General features: G+C 37.1%; 1 protein-coding gene across 5 annotated transcripts in view; it reads left to right on the top strand.

Annotated features, from left to right (window-relative positions):
* NSD1 (nuclear receptor binding SET domain protein 1) overlaps window positions 1–22057 on the top strand; it is a 147822-nt gene that overhangs the window by 61262 nt on the left and 64503 nt on the right. For all 5 annotated transcript variants that reach the window (XM_040240475.1, XM_040240477.1, XM_040240474.1 and 2 more), the window contains 3 exons: window positions 389–524; window positions 8276–8448; window positions 10740–13308. In XM_040240475.1, the coding sequence (XP_040096409.1) occupies window positions 389–524; window positions 8276–8448; window positions 10740–13308 (2878 nt within the window). The remainder of the gene's footprint in view (window positions 1–388; window positions 525–8275; window positions 8449–10739; window positions 13309–22057) is intronic.

The raw sequence follows: 22057 nt of genomic DNA, 5'->3' as shown, positions 1-22057 counted from the left end.
TTAAAATCTTTCTTGGGCTCCCTGCTTCTACCCTATGTTGTATTGTGATCCAAGCACTAAGGCAAAGATATCTTTTCCTTGGGATGATTCTGTTTCTCTGTTACTCAGTTTTTAGTTTTTTAGAATTTAAAATACTTATTTTCCTAGAATGCAGGTAGATTGCTTATGTCAAGCAAATATAAATTGAGAGCTACTACCAACTGGAATATGTTATAAACAGTTAAGACAAAATAATTTAGTTCTACTTATTTTGTAATTGTTGTTAAGGTGGAGTGTTTTCATCTAGTATTCATTAGGTCGTGTTATCTCAGAAGGTGTGTGGGAAGGTGATGTTTTGTTTTGAAAAGTGTTGATTTTTATTGATGCTCCATGTTTTGTCTGTCTAAAGTGTCAACCCAAGAAAAAGGCTACGCCACTGAAGTATGAAGTTGGAGATCTCATCTGGGCAAAATTCAAGAGACGCCCATGGTGGCCCTGCAGGATTTGTTCTGATCCGTTGATTAATACACACTCAAAAATGAAAGGTAAAACTTGCAGCTGATTATATGTAATAAAATATAGTGTAGAATTATAAACTTGCAGTTGCCTTTAGTAACAATTTATAGTTACTTTTGATCATTTCATTAGTGCATAGTTATGTATTTTAACCTGTTTTGGATTTCTTTTAAAAAGGTTTGTTTTATGTTACTCTGTGATTTTAAAAATTCTCATTTAGTCTATCTGTAGATGCCAGAAAAATGTTAGGCTTTATTGTGTAAAGTTTATATTATTCAGAATCATTTTTCAGTATATTTATGTTTTTCTACTTCAGTCTTCAGATTTCTGTCATTTGTTAGTTTTAAAGCTGAAATAATTACAGAGAATGCTTATAAATTATCTTGAATTTCAAAATCTTGATTTAAAGTATTTTCTTCAGTTACTATTGTTTGTTACTTGATTATTCTGTTTGTATCTTAATGTCTTAACTTCTCCCTGTTTCCTATTAAGATATTCTGTGATTTTATTGTAGTTTTAATGTATGTATTTTAGTTTTTGAGTAAGTTACTAACACATATGGGGCTTCCCTGGTTGCTCAGCTGGTAAAGAATCAGCTTGCAATGCGGGAGACTTGGGTTTGATCCCTGGGCTGGGAAGAGTCCTTGGAGAAGGGAACGGCTACCCACTCCAGTATTTTGAGTGGAGAATTCCATGGACTGTATAGTCCATGAGGTTGCAAACAGTCAGACACAACTGAGAGACTTTCACTTGCACTTTTTTCGCTAACATATGCACAAGGTTTAAAAAAAAAATCTCTGATCTGTCCCATTCTTTACCTCTTTTCAGAGAGTAGTCAATTGTTATTAATGTTTCTTTCTAAACTTGCTTTATGTAAATGCAACTATGTATTCTCATCTCCCTACCCTCCTTTTATTTAACATAAAAGTAGCATACTGTAGGTATAGTATTTTCACCTGTTTGACTTCTTGGAGATTATAACCATTCCCCTGTTGATGGATGTTTAGGTTGTTTTTAATCTTGGGTTGAAAATATTATACATACACATACACACGTGTTTGTGTGCATACAAAACAGTATTATAAACAATAACTGTATTTAATGTCTATTTATCTGTAGGATGATTTACCACAAGTGGTATGCTGGATTTTATTTTATATTTTGAATACTAGTATTGAAGTACCCAAAGACCTTTATAGCTCACTGTTTAAAGAAAATGATACCTAACTTTGTGACCTGCTTGGACATTTAAGTTCTGTAGAAAATTCTTTTAATCCCTCTGCCCTTCCTATGCCTGTGACATTGCTGGTTTCTTACTCATTATGGTGTCCTTCATGTGCACTAGTTGGGTCGATGCCATTTGTTCAACAAGTAATCAGTATGTTCTAGAAGTACTGTGCCTAGGTATTGGGATCTAGTCATTGGCAATGCATTTTGCTTGCCCTTATGTATAATTAAGAGTCCAGTTGAAAAGAGAAGGCACCAGCAAATAGATGAAATGACTACTTAACAGAGAGGTGTGTTCAAGGAAAAATACTGATGATGTGAAGTGATGTTGGTGATGAGTGAAGGTACCTAACCTGAACTTTTGGAGCAGGGGTCGTCAGGGCCAGTGGTGCGGGGTCGTCAGGGCCAGTGGTGCTGTAAGGTTATGTTTGATCTGAGATGTGATAGGTCAAGTAGAAATTAACTAGGGGAAAAGAAGCTTCCAAGCACAGAAAGTAGTATATGTTCTGCTCCCGTGAGGGCTGCAGCCCATAGAGTTATGGAACGTGGTACAGCATGAGGCTGGAGAAATAGGTGTGATTCAGATCATGTAGCATTTTGTAGACTTCATTAATATTTTATATTTTTTCCTAAGAACAGTACCATTAACATGCTGTGAGCATGTGAGCAGAGGGAGATGTGATCTATATATTTTCAAGTTCACTGAGTGCAATGTGGAAAATGATTTGGAGGGGGCACAGATAAATCGGGGGAGATGATTAAATGGATTTTCACAGTGATTATGTCAAGATGATAGTGGTGAAGAGGAAATGAAGACTACTTAGGAAGTAAAATGTGTTTGGTTTGTTAATGGATGGATAATGGGAAGTGAGGGAGAATGAAGACTAAGGTTTCTATATCTCAGGATGGTCCCCAAGTTTTTAGCTACACCAGCATCTAAAAGTGTTGCCATTTACTGAGAGCACTGGAACATCTACAACTTGGAGGTGACATCTTCTTGTTGATATTATTTGAAGCCATGAGGAAAGCATGGATGAGTTGGCCTTGGGAGAAGATAATATGGTGAGAAGAAAAGGTGGCTCTGAGGAAGGCAACATTTGAAGTCTGTCTGGAGGAGATTGAGTGTGCAAAAGAGATGGGAAAAAAAAATCAGATAAAAGGGAAACGCCAGGAGCAAATGGTATTGGTGACTAGATTTGTTTTATAAAGCAAGTGTGGTCAGTTCGGTTGAACGGTGCCTAGAGATCAGATAAAAAGTCCATTAGATATAAAGAGCTGGAGATCACTGGTAATCTTCTTTTGATGGTACAGTTGTGGCTGAAGTGTGTGTGTGTGTATGTGTGTGTTGGTAAGGGAAAGGATTCTTAGTATTCTATGTATTTATTATTGGTAGTCAGTCTCTCCTAGTTTCTGTTCTCTCTCCATATGAACTGATGCATCAATAATTTGTTATTTTTCATCATCTTGAGGAGATACCACCAGGAACTTTTTCTGTCCCTTCAGTCGACATGAGTTACCTTCTGTACCTGGTGAAGAGTTATCATCTTACTTGGAGATTGCCTTCAACACTCTTGTGTCAAATTTCATCTCTTCCTTGTTTTTGATTTGCTTACTATTATATAAAATACATGGTAAGCCCGTAAGTAGTCTCCGGTAAAGGAAGCACAGAGGTAAAATTTTTTGAGACCTTTGAGATCTGGACATATTTCTCTTCTTTTCCTGTACTTGTTTGGTAGTTGAGCTGTATAAAATACTAGGCTGGAAATAATTTTTGCTCACAATTCTTTGAAGGCATTGCTCCATTGTCTTTTAGCTTCCAGAGTTTTCTATTAAATCTGAGATTGTTTTGATTTATGATCTTTTGTATATGATTTTTGTCCTTTACTCTGAAAGCTTGTAGTCGCTTCTGTTCTGATAGTTCATAGACTATGCCTTGCTGTAGGTACTTAGTAGGCCCCCTTTGATCTACAAGGTTAGTTTTCTTTAGTTCTGGAACATTTTCTTGAATTTTTTCATTGATTGTTTCCTTCCCTTTATTTTCCTGTAAATCTTATTCACATGTTGACTTTTCTGCATTGAACTAATTTTTTTTTGGTTGAATTTTTGTTGTTTTGCTCTACTTCATGGGGTAGAGCACACATGAGTATGTTGATGTAGTTGGTTCTTGGATTTGCTCACTTTTTGTTTTTTCAAAAGAATTTTCCTTTTTTAAAATTAATTGATGTGCTGTGTCTTTGTTGCTGTGCATGGGCTTTCTTTAGTTTTGAGTGGGTGTGTCTCATTTCTGTGGCTTCTCTTGTTGCAGAGCATGGGTTCTAGGGCACACTGGCTTTAGAGACAGGTTTAGTTGCTCCGTGGCATGTGGAATCTTCCCAGACCAGAGATTGAACCTGTGTCCCTTTCATTGGCAGGCAGATTCTTAACCATTGGACTACCAGGGAAGTCCATGATCACTGTTGATTGATAGATTTTAGTATCTGTTATGTAAGTTAACATAATCCGTATCCAGGTGTTTCCCAGCTTCCGAAACTGTGTAACATACCTGCATGCTAGTAATTTGTTCACCTGTTCCCTCTTATTCTCCTGTCCTTAATGAGCCTGTCCTTGAACATCGCTTTATTGTAGTGTTAGTGGAGATTAGGAGATGGAGTGAATTTAGAAGTGCTTACTCAATTCTTCATCTTGACCTGGAAATACTCTCACTTCATCTTGAATAGACTTTCAGCCAGTCTTGTTTTTATGTTTTTCTATATTTTATGCTTTTCTGTGCTTCCACTTCTGGAGTTCCCGTTGCAAAGCAATCTAGGGGTGAATCAGATTACTTCTTAGCTTTTCTCAAGGCTGACCTGTCATTCATTTGGTTTAACTCTTGTCACCATCTGACTTTCAGCATTGCCAAATTTTTATTGTTGTTTCTTTTCCTGTATTTTATCTTTTGTATCTTTTTTAAAAAATTGTATTTGGAGGATAATTGCTTTACAATGTTGTGTTAGTTCCTGCTATACAGTAATGTGAATCAACTATAACTATACATACATCCCCTCCCTCTTGAGCCTCCCCCCAACCACCACCCCCGTTTGCTTTTATAAAAATTGCTCTTTGTTGTTCAGTTGCCAAGTCATGTCTGACTCTTTCCGACCCCATGAACAGCAGCATGCCAGGCTTCCCTATCCTTCACCATCTCCCAGAGTTTGTCTCCCAGAGCTCAAACTCATGTCCATTGAGTCTGGGATGCCATCCAACTATCTCATCCTCTATCCCCACTTCTCCTACTGCCTTCAATCTTTCCCAGCATCAGGGTCTTTTCTAGTGAGTCAGCTCTTTGTGTCAGGTGACATCAAGTATTGGAGCTTGAGCATCAGTCCTTTCAGTGAGTATTCAGGGTTGATTTCCTTTAGGATTGACTTGTTTGATCTCCCTGCAGTTCAAGGGACTCTGAAGAGTCTTTTCCAGTACCACAGTTTGAAAGCAGCGATTCTTTGATTCTCATCTCTCTGCATCCTTTCCACCAATTGTTACCTGAGTGTTTGTTTTGTTTTGTTTTTTAAGTAAAACAATGTACATATATAACAGAATTTTATCATTTCATCCATGTTTAAATTTATAGTTTAGTGGCATTAAGTACCTTCACATTTTTGTGAAATTATTTGCACTGTCCATCTCTAGCACTTTTTCATAATCTTGAACTAAAACTCTGTACTAATTTAACAAAACTTTCAGCCCTAGTAAATACTGTTCTACTTTTTCTTATGAATTTGACTATTCTAGGTACTTCATATAAGTGGAATCATGCAGTGTTTGTCCATTTGTGTCTGGCTTATTTAACATAATGTCTTTAAGGTTCATCCATGTTGTTATTGTGTTATTCATTTGTAAGGCTCAGTGATTTTCATTTATATATATATGCCTCATTTTGTTCATCTTTACATCCTTCAATGGATATGAGGGTTTTCTCATTTTGGTTATTGTGAATAATGCTTCTGTGAACATTGGTGTTCAGCTGTCTTCCCTACCTGACTTTTTATTAATATCTAGTCCTTTTCATTTGTTTTCTTAAGCAAATCTTTCGAATTTTGTTTCTCCCACTGCAGCCACCTTAGTTTATGTCTAGTCATCTTGAGTATACACTAGTAGTAATTTCTGGTCTCCTGTGTCTCCTTTTTGTTTCCTCTTAAATGTAATGTTCATTGGTCAAGGAGATTTATCTTTCTAAGATACAGAACTGAACCTGTAGTTCCACAGTTTAAATGGAGTTCAGTGCTAATGGGATAATGGTCAGACTCTTAACATGGTATCCAGGCTCTTCAGGTAGTCTCCCTTTCCTTCGGCTGTTTGATTTAGTGTTCTGAACTACTTTTTATTCCTAGCTGTTTCATTTGTTCTGTTCGTTTATGTCTTTGAGAGTTCTTGGCCCCCTTATAGGAATTCTTCCCTCAATTCTCTCTCTTTAAAATTTTCTACCCAGGTGTCCCATTTGTCCTCCAATTAATGATTTTCACTTAAAAAAAAATACATTAACAACCTAAGTGTCCATCAGTAGATGAACAGATAAAGAAAATGTGGTATGTATACACAGTTGAATATTATTCAGCTATTCCAAAGAAAGCACCCTTTCCATCTGTGACAGCATGACAGTACCTGGCAGGCATTATATTAAGTAAAGTATGTCAGAGAAATATAAATACCGTATGAACTCCCTTATATGTGGAATCTATAAAAACCAAAATCCAGAAAACAAAACCAAGTTCATAGATCCTGAGAATAGATTGCTTGCTGTCAGAGGCTGGGGGTGGGGTGGGTCAGGAATGGCAAAATGGGTGAAAAGGGGGTCAAAGTAATAGTTACAAAAGAAATAAGTCACACAGATATAATATACAACATGGCAGCTGTAGTTGATACTGCATTGTATTTTGGAAATTTGCTAAGAGAGATCTTAAAAGTCTTATCACAAGAAAAAAGAATTTTTTGTAAGTATGTATGGTGATGGATTGATATAAATATCAAGTCATTATGTTGTATACCTGAAAATAATATACCTTAATGTTAAAAAATGCCATTGCCAATACATGCCATCAAATGATAAATTTGAGTGTATGCAATGTACTCAAAGATTAAAAAAAGACAATGTTCATGTTAACATTAGTTAGCATGCGGTTTTACCATAATCTCTTTATACTGTATATCTTGTACCTGTCAGGCAGTGAATTCTTTCCACTGTCTGTAATAGTGAGTGTTTTTGCCTCTCTGTATGATGTTCTCTGTATATTGTTCTCTTGTAGTGAGGGCTTTCAGTTCTCTGTATGCTGGCACATCATAAATGTTTGTAGTAATTGAGTTTACTTGTTTTGGGGAGGATGACTTACTTTTCAAATTGACTTTAAGAATCTGTATGTGTGTGTATGTGTACATTTAATCTTCCTTTATAGGTGGTTTCTGTTGAAGTGTTTACTAGGTAGAGACTAAAGAGTTTAGCGTGTTTTTTTTTTTTTAACAGAACTTATTTTTAAAATGTACAATAAAACAAAATTTAACCAGTTGTAATTCATTGTGAGTTATAGTGAATTTTTATATAAAACAATTTCCTTTTTTTTTTTAAATAGAGACAAATCATTTTACCTGTGTAGCCCTGGCTGTATTTCTTCTATGACCTTTTTTTTTTTACTGGTATGAAAAATGATAAGAAAATAAGTGTATAGAAGTACATATATTATGTAAATTAGATTGTAATCTTTTCTGGATGAGATTTGTATTGATTTTTGATAATTACATACATATAACTTTGGACAGCCAAGAAACTGTAGAATAACTGGATTTTTTTTTTTCTGGCAGTTTTTAATTTATTATTTATTTATTTATTAAGTTATTTATTTAATAATAGTTGTTATTTAGTTTTTTATTTCCTTTTCTTTATTTTTAAAAAATTTCTGTAGTTTGAATTATCAAGTCCCACTTTCTCTGCAAATCCAGTGTTTCATTCTGAATTTGTTCTCTCTGAAGTTGTTGAATTTATTATTGTCTGTAAAATGGAGGTTATACCACTTATTTTTTAGAATTCATTGTGAAGAATACATGAAAAGCAGCTTGTCCAGAGTAGCTGTGCCATAAGGGTTAGCACATCATATGTGGAATAATGTTGAAACATTTCTTCCTCCTTATATTTTAGCATAATATTTTATAAGTTTGTTTAGTGGTTAGTTCTTGGTAATTGTCATTTTTATAGTACTGCAACTTACTATGTGGCCTTTGTGATTTCTGGTAATGAGGGTATAAAACTTCTAGTTTGGAATAGATAGCATATCACCAGAGCAAAACATTATATTGTTGCATTAACATCTTAACCATTTTCTTGTCACATAAATTGAAATTTTACTTTCTATCTAACCTACCTTAAAGTTTCTTTTTCTGTAGGTTTTTTAGCTTGTTGTTTTTTATGTTACTTTTAAGTGACAAGAAGGTTCTTTGCAACTGTGGTGTTGCTGTTCTCTTGATGATGAGTAGTCTTTTTTTTTTTTCTTTTTTAAGTAATGACATTGTGGTTTTTGTTTTTATCTAGTTTCTAACCGCAGGCCCTATCGACAGTACTACGTGGAGGCTTTTGGAGATCCTTCTGAAAGAGCCTGGGTGGCTGGAAAAGCAATCGTTATGTTCGAAGGCAGACATCAGTTTGAAGAGCTACCTGTCCTTAGGAGAAGAGGGAAGCAGAAAGAGAAGGGATATAGGCATAAGGTATTTCTCTTTCTTTTTTTAAAGCATCTCAGATTATCTTCTTAGGGTTAGGGAGGGAGGAATCCCCAGCCTTTCTAGGACCAGTCTTATGGAACATAATTTTTCCACAAACCAAGGTAGAGGGTATGGTTTGGGGATGACTCTTATAAGGAGCACGCAGTTCATAGTAGGGTTCTCATTCCTACGAGAATCTAATGCCACCGCTGATTGATGGGAGGCAGAGCTCAGGTGGTTTATGTTAGCCATGGGGACTGACTCACCTGTTGCTGACTTTCTGCTGTGTGGCCCAGGTCCTAATAAGTCGTGGACCAGTATCAGTCTGGGGGTTGGGGACCCCTGGTTTGTGGGATCAGCCAAAGGAAGAAATATTACAATTTTTGAAATATAAGTTGGTGAGAAAATTGTCAGAAAGCATTTTTTTTTTTTTTGCAGGATAAGGTAGGGCTAATCTTGCAAATATTTCTACTCAGTGTTTTGAGAAGTGATACTTTTGTCATGTCATTTACATGTGATAGTACAAAATGGCGCAACCAGTTACGTTTGGGTCTATCTAATTTAAGCAGAAAATGACCATCAAAATGAAATGTTCTTCTCCCTCTCTAATTATTTCTCTTAAAAATGACAAATATAACACTTTGAACATTCTTGTTTTGTTTGTCATTTTGGTTTTCATGTGTGATTATCAATGCTTAAGATTATAGTTTCAAACCTTGTTATGTTTTAATAAAGAACACGATGTTTTTGTTTCATTTGCTTGATGTTGTGTTTTAGCTATTTCTTTTGATAACGCCTTTATAGTCCATTCTAAAAGGGGAAATAATTTCTTTTAGATTTGTATTTCCTACTTTTAGACTATTCTATAAAAATTATAATTTGGATAATTTTGAGTCAGTATGCAGTCTCTGCTATTTCCAACTGGAGTTTCTTCGTCTCTAAAACTAAGATAATAATATGTACCTTGTTGAACCCTTGTGAGGATTAGCAATATGTACTTTGTATGTCACAGTATTCATGCTTTGAAACAGCTAATGTGTGCTACTGTTAAGATACAGGAGGCTAACTGCATCCTTTCTAATACTTTGGGTAGTTGGTGGTAGGAAGATATCAAAGTTTTTGTGTCAAGCCTTTAAGTATGTGTATTAAGCCGCCTTTCAAAAGAGTTTGCTTGGGCTTTCATGTTCTGGAAAATTGATTTACTGTAACCATAGTTAGACAATTAATGGCTTTGTGCTTGTGTCTAAAGTAAATCAGATGATCTGTATATTGCTTTATAAGAAGAGGCTACCTGTGTAGTGGCCTAAATTGTTACATGGTCAGCAGAACATCTCTTTCACAAGTATTAAAGTATTTGTGGACACTAAATGATAGAACCTTGGCTAACATCTCTTGTATGAAGCCAGGGAGGGAAATAAGAGTCTCAGAAATTAGATATATTTCACAGAGCCTTGATGTCCTTATGCTATGCTGCTGCTGCTGCTAAGTCGCTTCAGTCGTGTCCAACTCTGTGCGACCCCATAGACAGCAGCCCACCAGGCTCCTCTGTCCCTGGGATTCTCCAGGCAAGAATACTGGAGTGGGTTGCCATTTCCTTCTCTACCTTATGCTATGAGGATTCAAGAAAAGAGCATATGTAACTTGTTAAGCTATCCAGGGTGTATTGGTGTCTCTGCACTACATGATTAAGCCCAGGACACTGTTTGATTATAATCCAGATTGTATGTAAAACGTATAGAAAATTCTTGATTAGTCAAGGGCCTGGTGATAACCTGAGTTTCAAATTTCAGGTCTTTTAGGGAAGATCTGACTTAACTCATTTCCAGTCCTAGTTTTTCCACATTTATCTTCTTTAGCCTTTTGTTTTCTCTTTTATGCAACTAAGCAAATGCTTGGCCTTCATAATTCAGGAAGGAAATCTTTATGATTGGCAGAGTAAGTAGGAGTCATCTGGTTATTCCTTGACATAGTAATATAATGTTGATTAATAATGTAATATCATAGTCTAATTTATGGTGCACTTTTTGTGCTTTTACTGGCAAGGAGAGTGGAGGGTTTCCAGGATCAGTCTTCCTCCAGTGATAGATCTTAGTGATAGAAGAAGTGTTGCGGAATCCCCATTAGCTAAGGTCTGACTGGGCTGTGGGAGGTAACCGCCTGACAGTCCCATAAAAGAGCCTCAAAGAAATATAATAAGGCTTGAAAAGCTTCTGATTTGAGAGGTGCTCAGTGATCATTTCCTTGTTTCCTCTTCTGTTTCTTAGATGAGTAATAATCTTTTTTTCTTTACATTTAAGGTTCCTCAGAAGATTTTGAGTAAATGGGAAGCCAGTGTTGGTCTTGCTGAGCAGTATGATATTCCCAAAGGGTCGAAGAACCGAAAGTGTGTCACCAGTTCAATCAAGTTGGACAGTGAGGAGGATATGCCATTTGAGGACTGTACAAATGATCCTGAGTCAGAACATGACCTGTTGCTTAATGGCTGCTTGAAATCTCTGGCTTTTGACTCTGAACATTCTGCAGATGAGAAGGAAAAACCTTGTGCTAAGTCTCGAGCCAGAAAGAGCTCTGATAATCCAAAAAGGACTAGTATGAAAAAGGGCCATATGCAATTTGAAACACATAAGGAAGAACGGAGGGGAAAGATTCCAGAAAACCTTGGCTTAAACTTTATTTCTGGGGATGTGTCTGATAAGCAGGCCTCAAATGAACTTTCCCGGATAGCAAACAGCCTCACAGGGCCCAGCACTGCCCCAGGAAGTTTCCTGTTTTCTTCTTGTGCAAAAAACACTGCAAAGAAAGAATTTGAGACTTCAAATTGTGACTCTTTACTGGGCTTGTCTGAGGGTGCCTTGATCTCTAAACGTTCTGGGGAGAAGAAGAAATTCCCGCGAGGTCTGGTGTGTAGTTCGAAAGTACAGCTCTGCTATATTGGAGCAGGTGATGAAGAAAAACGAAGTGATTCCATTAGTATTTGTACCACTTCTGATGATGGAAGCAGTGATCTGGATCCTGTAGATCATAGTTCAGAGTCTGATAACAGTGTCCTTGAAATTACAGATGCTTTTGATAGATCAGAGAACCTGTTACCTGTGCAGAAAAATGAAAAGGTAAAGTATTCTAGGTATCCTGCCGCAAACACTAAGGTAAAAGCAAAGCAGAAGTCTCTGATTACTAACTCACATACGGACCACCTAATGAATTGTACCAAGACAACAGAGCCTGGAACTGAGACGTCTCAGATTAATCTCTCTGATCTTAAAGTGTCAAGTCTTGTCCGAAAACCCCAACCAGATTTTAGAAACGATGGATTTTCTCCAAAATTCAGCACATCATCAAGTATTTCCAGTGAGAACTCAATAATAAAAGGTGGGGCTAAAAATCAAGCTCTGTTACATTCAAAAAGCAAACAGCCCAAAATTCGAAGTATCAAGTGCAAACATAAAGAAAACCCGGTTGTAGTAGAACCTCCAGTTGCAAATGAGGACTGCAGTTTGAAATGCTGCTCTTCTGATAACAAAAGCTCTCCTTTGGCCAGCATTTCTAAAAGCGGGAAAGTGGATGGACTGAAACTACTGAGCAACATGCATGAGAAAACCAGGGATTCAAGTGACATAGAAACAGCAGTGGTGAAACACGTTCTGTCAGAGTTGAAGGAACTCTCTTACAGATCCTTAGGTGAAGATGTCAATGACTCTGGAACGTCAAAGCCATCAAAACCATTACTTTTTTCTTCTGCCTCTGGTCAGAATCATATACCTATTGAACCAGACTACAAATTCAGTACATTACTAATGATGTTGAAAGATATGCATGATAGTAAGACCAAGGAGCAACGAATAATGACAGCTCAGAACTTGGTCTCTTATCGGAGTCCTGGTCTTGGGGACTGTTCTACCAGTAGTCCTGTGTCAGCTCCTAAGGTCTTGGTTTCAGGAGGTTCCAATCACAGTTCAGAAAAAATTGGAGATGGCACTCAGGATCCAGTCCACCCTGGCCCTGGTGGGGGCGACTCTGCACTGTCTGGGGAGCTGTCTACTTCCCTGCCTGGCTTGGGGTCTGATAAAAGAGACCTCCCTGCTTCTGGCAAAAATCGTTCAAACTGCGTTACTAGGCGCAACTGTGGTCGATCAAAGCCATCCAGATTTCGAGATGGTTTTTCAGCCCAGTTGGGAAAGAACACAGTGAACCGTAAAGCCTTAAAAACAGAACGCAGAAGAAAACTGAACGAGCTTCCAGCTGTGACTCTTGAGGCTGCACTACCGGGAGACAGAGAGAGTAGGGGTTCAGAGAACAGCTCCTCCAGAGGCGAAGCAGAAGACCCTGGTAGGGAACCACCCCTTCAGTTAATGGGCCATTTAACAAGTGAAGATGGTGCCCATTTTTCCAGTGTCAGTTTTGATAATAAAGTCAACCAGTCTGACCCTGAAAAAATTCCTGAAAAAGGCCCCTCTTTTGAAATCAGAAAAGTCCCAGAGCTGGACTCTGAAATGAACAGTGAGAATGATGAACCTAGTAGTATAAACGAAGCAGTGCCTAAAAAGCGATGGCAGCGTTTAAACCAAAGGCGCACCAAACCTCGTAAGCGCACTAACAGACTTAAGGAGAAAGAAAACTCTGAGGGTGCCTTTGGGGTCTTGCTCCCTGCTGACCCTGTAAAGAAGGAAGACGAGCTCCCAGAGCAGAGACCTCCTGCTTCGACAAACAAACTAGAGGCTGCACTGACAGATCCACATCGTGCCGACCACTTAGATCCAGCTGGGCCGCGGTTGAATGTTTGTGATAAATCGAAAGCCAGCAATGAGGAGATGGAAAAGGAGCCAGGAATCCCCAGTTTGACTCCTCAGCCTGAGCTCCCCGAACCAGGTAAGGGTTCCGAACTGTGAAAGAAAGGGACTAGATGAAGTGATGATAATGATACCCTACCAAGTTTAGTCTGTTTTCACGGAAGACCTAAGTATAAATTGGGAGGGAAGGGTTAATTACTTGAAGTGAAAAAAGGGCTTTATGTAGAAGGGTCTGAATTTTGATGACCAGGTTTCCACATACTTTCAGAAGTTACATTTTACCAAGAAGCTCTTTTTTCTTTTGCTTTTAATAAGTATCAAGAACATTTTGTTTCTGCTCCCCATTTCATACCTTTTAAAATCTGAACTTTTGGGGGCTCTGTATTTGAGAGGTTCTGAGCATAGGATTAAAATCTAGTTGTTAGTTTACAGAAAGCTAATAGATTTTATTGAATGTTAAGCTCTTACAGCTTAAGGAAGGCTCTCCTGTTATATGGACAAAGGGGATATGGTTTTGAAAAAATGTGAATGTTTTGTGGTACTTATTTGAAGAACTTAGATGTCTTGCATCCCTTCTGGAATGAAGTTTGAGAATAAATTTTAAAAAATCTGAAATACCAGGGTATCCTACCTCAGCTGCAGAAGGAAAGCAGCGTAAGTTTTTCAAAATATAAGTATTATGCATTGAGGATAAAACTGACTTTCCTTAAAAGATTTCTCCATGATGTTTACCATAGTAGATTCTGTTTTCTAACAGCTTTATTGAAATATAATTCACATATCATAAAGTTCACCTTTTGAAAGTTTGTACTTCAGTGGTTTTTAGTATACTCAGAGACTTGTGCATCCATAAACATGATTAATTTTGGAACATTTACATCAGCCTAGAAAGAAATCTTGCAACCTTTATCAATCTGTCTTCATTTCGGCCCTGTCTATAGATTTGCTTGTTCTATACATTTCATATAAATGGAATCATATAATATGTGATATTTTGGGGTTTTTTTGCTTTGCGTTTATATCAGCACTTTATATTTATTATGGTAAAAAACATGAATGTACCTTCTGAAAAAGTTGAAAGTGTATGCTACAGTCTTAACTATATGTGCATTATTGTACAGCACCATTTATTAAGCATGCTGTACTTTTCCCCATGTATGTTCAGTCGCTAAGTTGTGTCCAACTCTTTGCAGCCTCATGGACCCTGGCATGCCAGGCTCTTCTGTCCTCTGCCAGCTCCTGGAATTTGCTCAGATTCATGTCCATTGAGTTCATGATGCTACCTAATCATCTTATTCTTTGTCACCCCCTTTTGCTTTTGCCTTCAATCTTTCCCAGGATCAGGGTCTTTGCCAGTGAGTTGGCTTTGCATCAGGTGTCCAAACTGTTGGAAATCCTTTGTCAGAGATAATTTAAATGTTTAAGGGTTTATTTCTGAACTCTCTGTTCTGTTGATCTATATGTTTGTCTTTATGGTAATAACAAGTTTGTTTTGACTACTGTAGTTGTGTAGTATGTTTTGAAAACAATGTATAATCAGTCTGTCAAGAGTACTTTTAGTATAGGATGGCTTTTTTGTATTTTTGCAAAAAATGACATTGGGATTTTGATAGAGTACTGAGTCTGAAGATCACTTGTGTAGTATGGATGTTTTATTAATGTTAAATCTTTGAATCCATGAACACAGACTGTCTTTTCATTTATTTGTGTTTAGTACTCAACTCCCTCACATCCTTGCTTAAGTTTATTTGTGAGTGTTTTATTCTTTTTTACTGTATTGTGAGATTGTTTTCTTAATTTCCTTTTTCAATTATTTGTTGTTATTGTATAGAAACACAAACTAAAATTAATTAATATAATTCATTTATTTTTAATTGCAGGATAATCGCTTTACGATATTGTGTTGGTTTCTACTAAACATCAACCCATAGTCTGATGTTTTTAAAACAATGTTTATTTCAACTGTTCTGGGTCTTCGTTGCTGCGAGGGCTTCTCTCTAGTTGTGGCAAGTGGGGGCTGTACTCCCTGGTTGCAGTGTCCAGGGCTCTCACTGCGCTGGCTTCTCTTGTTGCTGAGCACAGGCTCTACGGTGAGCAGGCTTCAGTAGTTGTGGCTCCTGGACTCAGTAGTTATGGCACACGGGCTTAGCTGCTCCTCTGCATGTAGAATCTTTCTGGATCACAGACTGAACCCATGTTTCCTTCATTGGCAGGCAGATTCTTTACCACTGAGCCGCCAGGGAAGCCCAGAAACACAACTGAGTTTTAAATGTTGATTTTTCTATCTTTCAGCTTTATTGAATTCATTATTCTTACGGCTTTTCTTTTTTGTGGAATCTTTAGGGTTTTCTTTACATAAGGTCATGGTATCTATGAACTGACATCATTTTACTTTTTCCTTTCCAATTTGAATGTCTTTTATTTATAATTGTTTATAATTCTTGTCAAATTGCTCTGGCTCCGACTTCCAGTGTCATGTTAAGTTGGCAAGAATGGGCATCCTAGTCCTTTTCCTGACCTTTCAGTTTTTCACCATAGATGCTCATGTTAGCTGCAAGATTTTCATATATAACCTTTATTTTAGATTATTTCTTTATGTTCCTAGTTTGTTGAGTGTCTTTTATTAGGAGAAAGTGTTGAATTCAGTCTTTTCTGCACCAATTGAGATGATTGTGGTGCTTCCCAGGTGACTCACAGGTTAAGAATATTCCTGCCAAAGCAGGAGAGGCAAGAGATGTGGGTTTTATCCTGGATCTGCACTCATCTCACATGCTAGCAAAGTAATGCTTGAAATTCTCCAAGCCAGGCTTCAACAGTATGTGAACCGTGAACTTCCAGATGTTCAGGTTGGATTTAGAAAAGGCAGAGAAACCAGAGATAAAATTGCCAACATCCGTTAGATCATCAAAAAGACAAGAGAGTTTCAGAAAAACATCTACTTCTGCTTTATTGACTACACCAAAGCCTTTGACTGTGTGGATCACAATAAACTGTGGAAAATTCTTCAAGAGATGGGCATACCAGACCACCTTACCTGCCTCCTGAGAAATCTGTATGCAGGTCAGGAAGCAACAGTTAGAACTGGACATTGAACAACAGACTGGTTCCAAATCGGGAAAGGAGCACGTCAAAGCTGTATATTGTCACCCTGCTTATTTAACTTCTAGGCAGAGTAAATCAGGCAAAATGCCAGGCTGGATGAAGCACAAGCTGGAATCAAGATTGCCAGGAGAAATATTAATAACCTCAGATATGCAGATGATACCACCTTTATGGTGGAAAGCGAAGAGGAACTAAAGAGCCTCTTGATGAAGGTGAAAGAGGAGAGTGAAAAAGCTGGCTTAAAACTCAGCATTCAGAAAACTAAGATCATGGCATCCGATCCCATCACTTCATGGCAAATAAATGGGGAAACAGTGAAAATAATGAGAGACTTTATTTTTTTGGACTCCAAAATCATTGCAGATGGTGACTGCAGCCATGAAATTAAAAGATGCTTGGTCTTTGGAAGAAAAGTTATGACCAACCTAGACAGCATATTAAAAACCAGAGACATCACTTTGCCGACAAAGGTCCCTCTAGTCAAAGCTCTGGTTTTTCCAGTAGTCATGTATGGATGTGAGAGTTGGACTATAAAGAAAGCTGAGCACTAAAGAATTGATGCTTTTGAACTGTGATGTTGGAGAAGACTCTTGAGAGTCCCTTGGACTGCAAGGAGATCCAACCAGTCAATCCTAAAGGAAATCAGTCCTGAATATTCATTGGAAGGACTGATGCTGAAGCTGAAACTCCAATACTTTGGCCACCTGCTAAGAACTGACTCATTGGAAAAGACCCTGATTCTGGGAAAGATTGAAGGCTGGAGTAGAAGGGGACGACAGAGGATGAGATGGCTGGATGACATCACTGACTTGATGGACATTTGTTTACTCAAACATGAGTTTGCTCAAGCTCCAGGAGTTGATGATAGACAGGGAAGCCTCACGTGCTGCAGTCCATGGAGTGGCAAAGAGTCCAAAGAGACTGAACTGAGCTGAAAGGTACTGAAATTAGAGTGTTATCTTATCACTGTGGAATTATGTTAGAGATCAGTAGCAAAAGATATTTGAAAATAACCCATATATTTTCAAGTGTAATGTGACATTTTCCAAGAAAGATCTTTGACCTAGCCATTGAAAGCTTCAATAAAGACAGAAAAAACACAAAGGGTGATTGCACAGAAGAAAGCATTTAAATGATTTTTTGGAAAATAACCTGTATATTTTCAAGTGTAATGTGACCTTTACCAAGAAAGATCTCTGACCAAGCCATTGAAAGCTTCAATAAAGTTAGAAGACTGAAAAAGCACAAAGGGCAATTGCAGAGAAGTAAGCATTTAAAATGAGCAATTAGTATCAGAATGAGAAATTTATATCAAAGATACTTTTAAAATCCCATGTGTTTGGAAATTAATTGTCCACTTTTAAACAGTGGGTGTATTTTAAGAAGCCATAGCAAGGAAATAGAAAATAGAAAATAAAAATGCAAAGAGATTTTTCCAGAATTTGTTGCATGCAGCTTCAGTTGCTCAGTGTAGTTGAATACAAAGTGGAGTTTTGAATAAGATATGAAAAGAAAACAAATAATGGACACTAGGATAAAAATGTGTGAAATTTTGAACAAAATCTGTAGTTTAGTTAATAATGTTGTAAGACATGTTAATTTCTTAGTTTTGTTTGTTTTTTACAGAACATAGTATTTCTTTAGGTTCTCAGAATTGGATTAGAAATTTCAAGCCTCATTCAAAAAATGTTTTAAAGTCACTAAGATGATAAGCTTTCTAGACTTTTAGCTGTAATACTTGATGCCAAAATGCATGGAATTATATCAAAGTTTTGAGTGAATATAAATTAGAAATCTCGCATTCAGATTAAGTCAAACAAATGGAATGAATGTCATAAAATTTTTTGCTAGACAATAACTCATTTTTTCCAAAATATATATTATACATAATATATATATATATGCATACACCCACACAAAAGCTTTTCTATTATGCTTATAAAGACTTAAAGAAAAATTTTTAAAAAAGGATGGAGAAATTGGACAACATGCTAAATGAAATAGTAGCACTGATTTTGAAGTAGAAGAAGTAAAATAAACTAGATGATTTAAAAATCATCATAGAGTGTACTTGTTTTTAAACATGACCACTCATTAGAAACACATCTGGAGCTTTGGAGAAAAAAGTAACATCTGGGCATTTGTATTCTTCAAGAAATCCCAGGATAATTTTGATATGAATCTGGATTTTAAAAAGTACTTACAGGTTTTTCTATAAAATAGTAGTTTAGTCTTAAAGAATTCTAGTATATTTTGTTGACTATTCCTATTTTTTGTTGACTCATAATTTCTTTTAGATATCGGTGTTCTCTTGTAGATCACTGAGTTTCCTTGATACAATTGTTTTGAATTCTTTGATAATTCATAGATCTCTGTTAGTTTATGGTTAGTTTCTGGAGATTTATTTTGATTCTTTGGGATGTGTTTCCTTGTTTCTTCATATATTTCATAATCCCTCCTCCCCCTACCCCCCTGCCCCTAGTATCATGCATTGGAATTTGATTAAACAGCCACTTTTTTGAGTCTTTACAGACTGGCTTCATATAGGGGAAGGCATACCAATCATATTGGCTAGAGATTCTGGGGATCTCTGGAATCTTTTTTGTAGAATGGGGTTCTGTGGGCTTGTGTGTGTAGTTTCCTAATCAGAGAGGTTTGTCTATTTCTTTTTCAGGAGTTTGCAATCTCTTGCTTCCTCTTGTGTTTTTCTGCAGTACTGCAAGTTAGTTGTTGCTATTGCAACAAGCTTTCTCACTGTCTTTAATTCTCAGCAGCTCCCAGGTATCTGAAGAAGCCAGCTCTCTGTTAGCTTCCACAAGCAGGCCAAACAGGTACTAGTCCCTTGGGCAATTTTCTAAAAATCCAGATTTCCAAATACTCCTTCTTTTACCTCCCTTTGTAGAGAGAAGCCAGGAGTTGAGTACTTTCTCCCAGTCTTACCAATCTGGCCCCTGTCTATGTCACTATAGCCCCTCTGGTTCCACAACATGTTCCCTCTCTCCCTTATTTGTAGTGCCTCCAAGAGTCCAAACTGTGTGACCTGAGTTGGGTTCCCAGTCAGATTAGACAGAAACGAAAAAACTGCAATGTTGGACACCTCCAACATTCAGCTTTAAGGGGGAGCTCAATTGTGCTTGCTTTCGGAGTGGCAGTCTCAGGTAAAGTGAATTGGCTCTTCTAATCCATTTCAGTTCTGTTTTTCATGGGTTTGTACTTGCCCTGGGGTACTGTAACTTCTTAACTGATTCTGCCTTCCTGCTGTACAAGTTTTGAGGAACTGCCAGAATGTTTTGCAAAGGTGTCTACCTTTACATATACACCTATTTGACAAAGCTTTCCTGGCTGGTGTCAGTGGTATCTCATTACTATGATTTTGATTTGCATTTCCCTGATGACTGACCATATTGAACGTCTTTTTTTATGTTTTTTGATCAGTTAAAATGTTTATTGGGCTGTTTGTCTTTATTATTTAATTGTAAGAATTCTTTACATGGTCTATATATAAGTCCACTATTAGGTATGATTTGCACATATTTTCTCATATTTTGTGGGTCACCATTTTTATTCTTAATCATATATTTTGAAGCACAGACATTCTTAATTTTGACAGAGTCTGATTTGCCTACTTTTTCTTTGGTTCTTTGTGCTTTTGGTGTCATAGCTAAGTAACCATTGTTAATCCAGTTGTCTCAGCACCGTTTGTGGAGAAGGGTATTCTTTCCCCATTGAATGGTCCTGGCACCCTCTTTGAAAATCTTTTAACCATAAATGTGATGGTTTATTTCTGGACTCTCAATTCTTTTTTATTAATATATATGTCTGTCTATATGCCAGTACCACAAATTCTTAATCTTTGTAGTAATTAATTATTGTAGCTCTGAAATCAGAAAGTACAAGTCTTCCAACTTTATCCCTTTTCAAGACCATTTTGACTCTTCTGGATTTTTGCATTTCTGTATTTATTTTAGGAGCTTCTTATCATTTCTACCGAAAGCCAGCTTGGATTTTGATAGAGGTTGTGCTGAATCATAGGTCAATTTGAGCAGTGTTGGCATTGTAACAATGTTAGGTTTTCCAACCTATGAACAAGAGATGGCATTTCATTAATTTAGGTCATCTTTGTTTTCTTTCAACAATGTTTTGTAGTTTTTAGTGTACAACTCTTGCATTTCTTCTGTTCATTTTATCCCTTAGTATTTTTATCCTTTTTTGGTGCTATTATAAATAAGATTATTTTCTTAGTTTCATTCTTGGATTTCCCATTGCTAGTATGTAAGAAATACAGTTGACTTTTTAAAAAATTTTTTTACTTAATTTTTTAATTGAAGGATAATTGCTTTACAGAATTGTGTTGGTTTCTGCCAAACATCAACATGAATCAGACATAGGTATACATACATACCCTCCCTTTTTGAAGCTCCCTCCCACTTTCCTCCCCATCCCACCCCTCTAGGTTGTTACAGAGCCCCGGTTTGAGTTCCCACAGTTGACTTTTATATATTGATCTTATGTGTTGCAACCTTGCTGAACTTTTTTTTTAAGCTCTAATCATTTTATTATGAATTCCTTAGGATTTCCTGGGCTTCCCTAGTAACTCACATGGTAAAGCATCTGCCTGCAATGCAGGAGACCCGGGTTCGATCCCCGGGTCAGGAAGGATCCCCTGGAGAAGGAAATAGCAACCCACTCCAGTATTCTTGCCTGGAGAATTTCATGGACAAAGGAGTCTGGCAGGCTATAGTCCATGGGGTTGCAATGTCTTCAGCCAAAAGAGATCGTTTTGCTTCATCCTTTCTAATCTGGGTACATTTTGTTTCTTTTTCTTGCCTAATTGCCCTAGCTTAATCCTTCAGTGCATTGTTGAGGACAAGTAGAGTAAACAGACACCCTTGTGTTACCCCTGATGTTAGGGAGGAAAGCTTCTGGGATTTCACCATTTAACTATGATATTTATTTATTGGGATTTTGATACACAGCCTTTCAGACTGAGAAAATTCCCTCTATACCCAGTTTGTTTAGTTTTTCAGATTTTTTTTTGTGCTTATTGAGATGATTATTCCTGTTTATTTTGTTTAATATGACCTATTAACTTTGTTACGGGGGCTTGAATTTTCCTGTCCATCAGACTGTAAACTGACAGGAGGATCAGTCACAATTTCTGAAGGGCTTGTCCTCTTTCCTGCTCCCCTTCTGCTTGGTGCCAAAGCACCTTTCCTTGTGGTCTCCTGGAGGTTGGCATACGGTTTACTTCCGTGTCACTATAACTCTGAGGATAGAGTCTTTTGGGGCCCAAGTTTAGTCTCCTTTAAACTCCTGCCTCCCAACAGGGTTGCCAAGAAGTCCTCAGGACAAAATCAGTTTCAGTGCTCTCCTTATTTCCATGGGTTATTACTTTCCATTGGATTTTGGTTTGTAGTTCTTTACAGTTTTGTCAGTTTTTACTTCATTTAATTTAGGTTTTTAAACATATTTATGCAGTATTTGTATTTACTTTCAACAGGAGATATGGGCTGAGTAATTTGCCATTATTATGAAGAGTTGTTTATATTTTTGCCTCCACCCCCCCCTTTAAATTCTTCTTCCTCTGAGATCCCAAAACTAGAGTAGAGGTATGACAGGGTTTAATAATCTGTATTGGTGGATTGATGTTGCTGTTAGTATTCTAGTTTCTTGGGAAATACCAGTGTTTTGAAGAAAAGATCTAAACTTACTCAGGGTAAAGTTTA

This window comes from Oryx dammah, unplaced genomic scaffold, assembly GCF_014754425.2.
Source record: "Oryx dammah isolate SB20612 unplaced genomic scaffold, SCBI_Odam_1.1 HiC_scaffold_5, whole genome shotgun sequence".
In the NCBI taxonomy this organism is placed as follows: domain Eukaryota; kingdom Metazoa; phylum Chordata; class Mammalia; order Artiodactyla; family Bovidae; genus Oryx; species Oryx dammah.
Note: the sequence above shows the minus strand (reverse complement) of the source record. Positions and strands in the feature narration are given on the sequence as shown.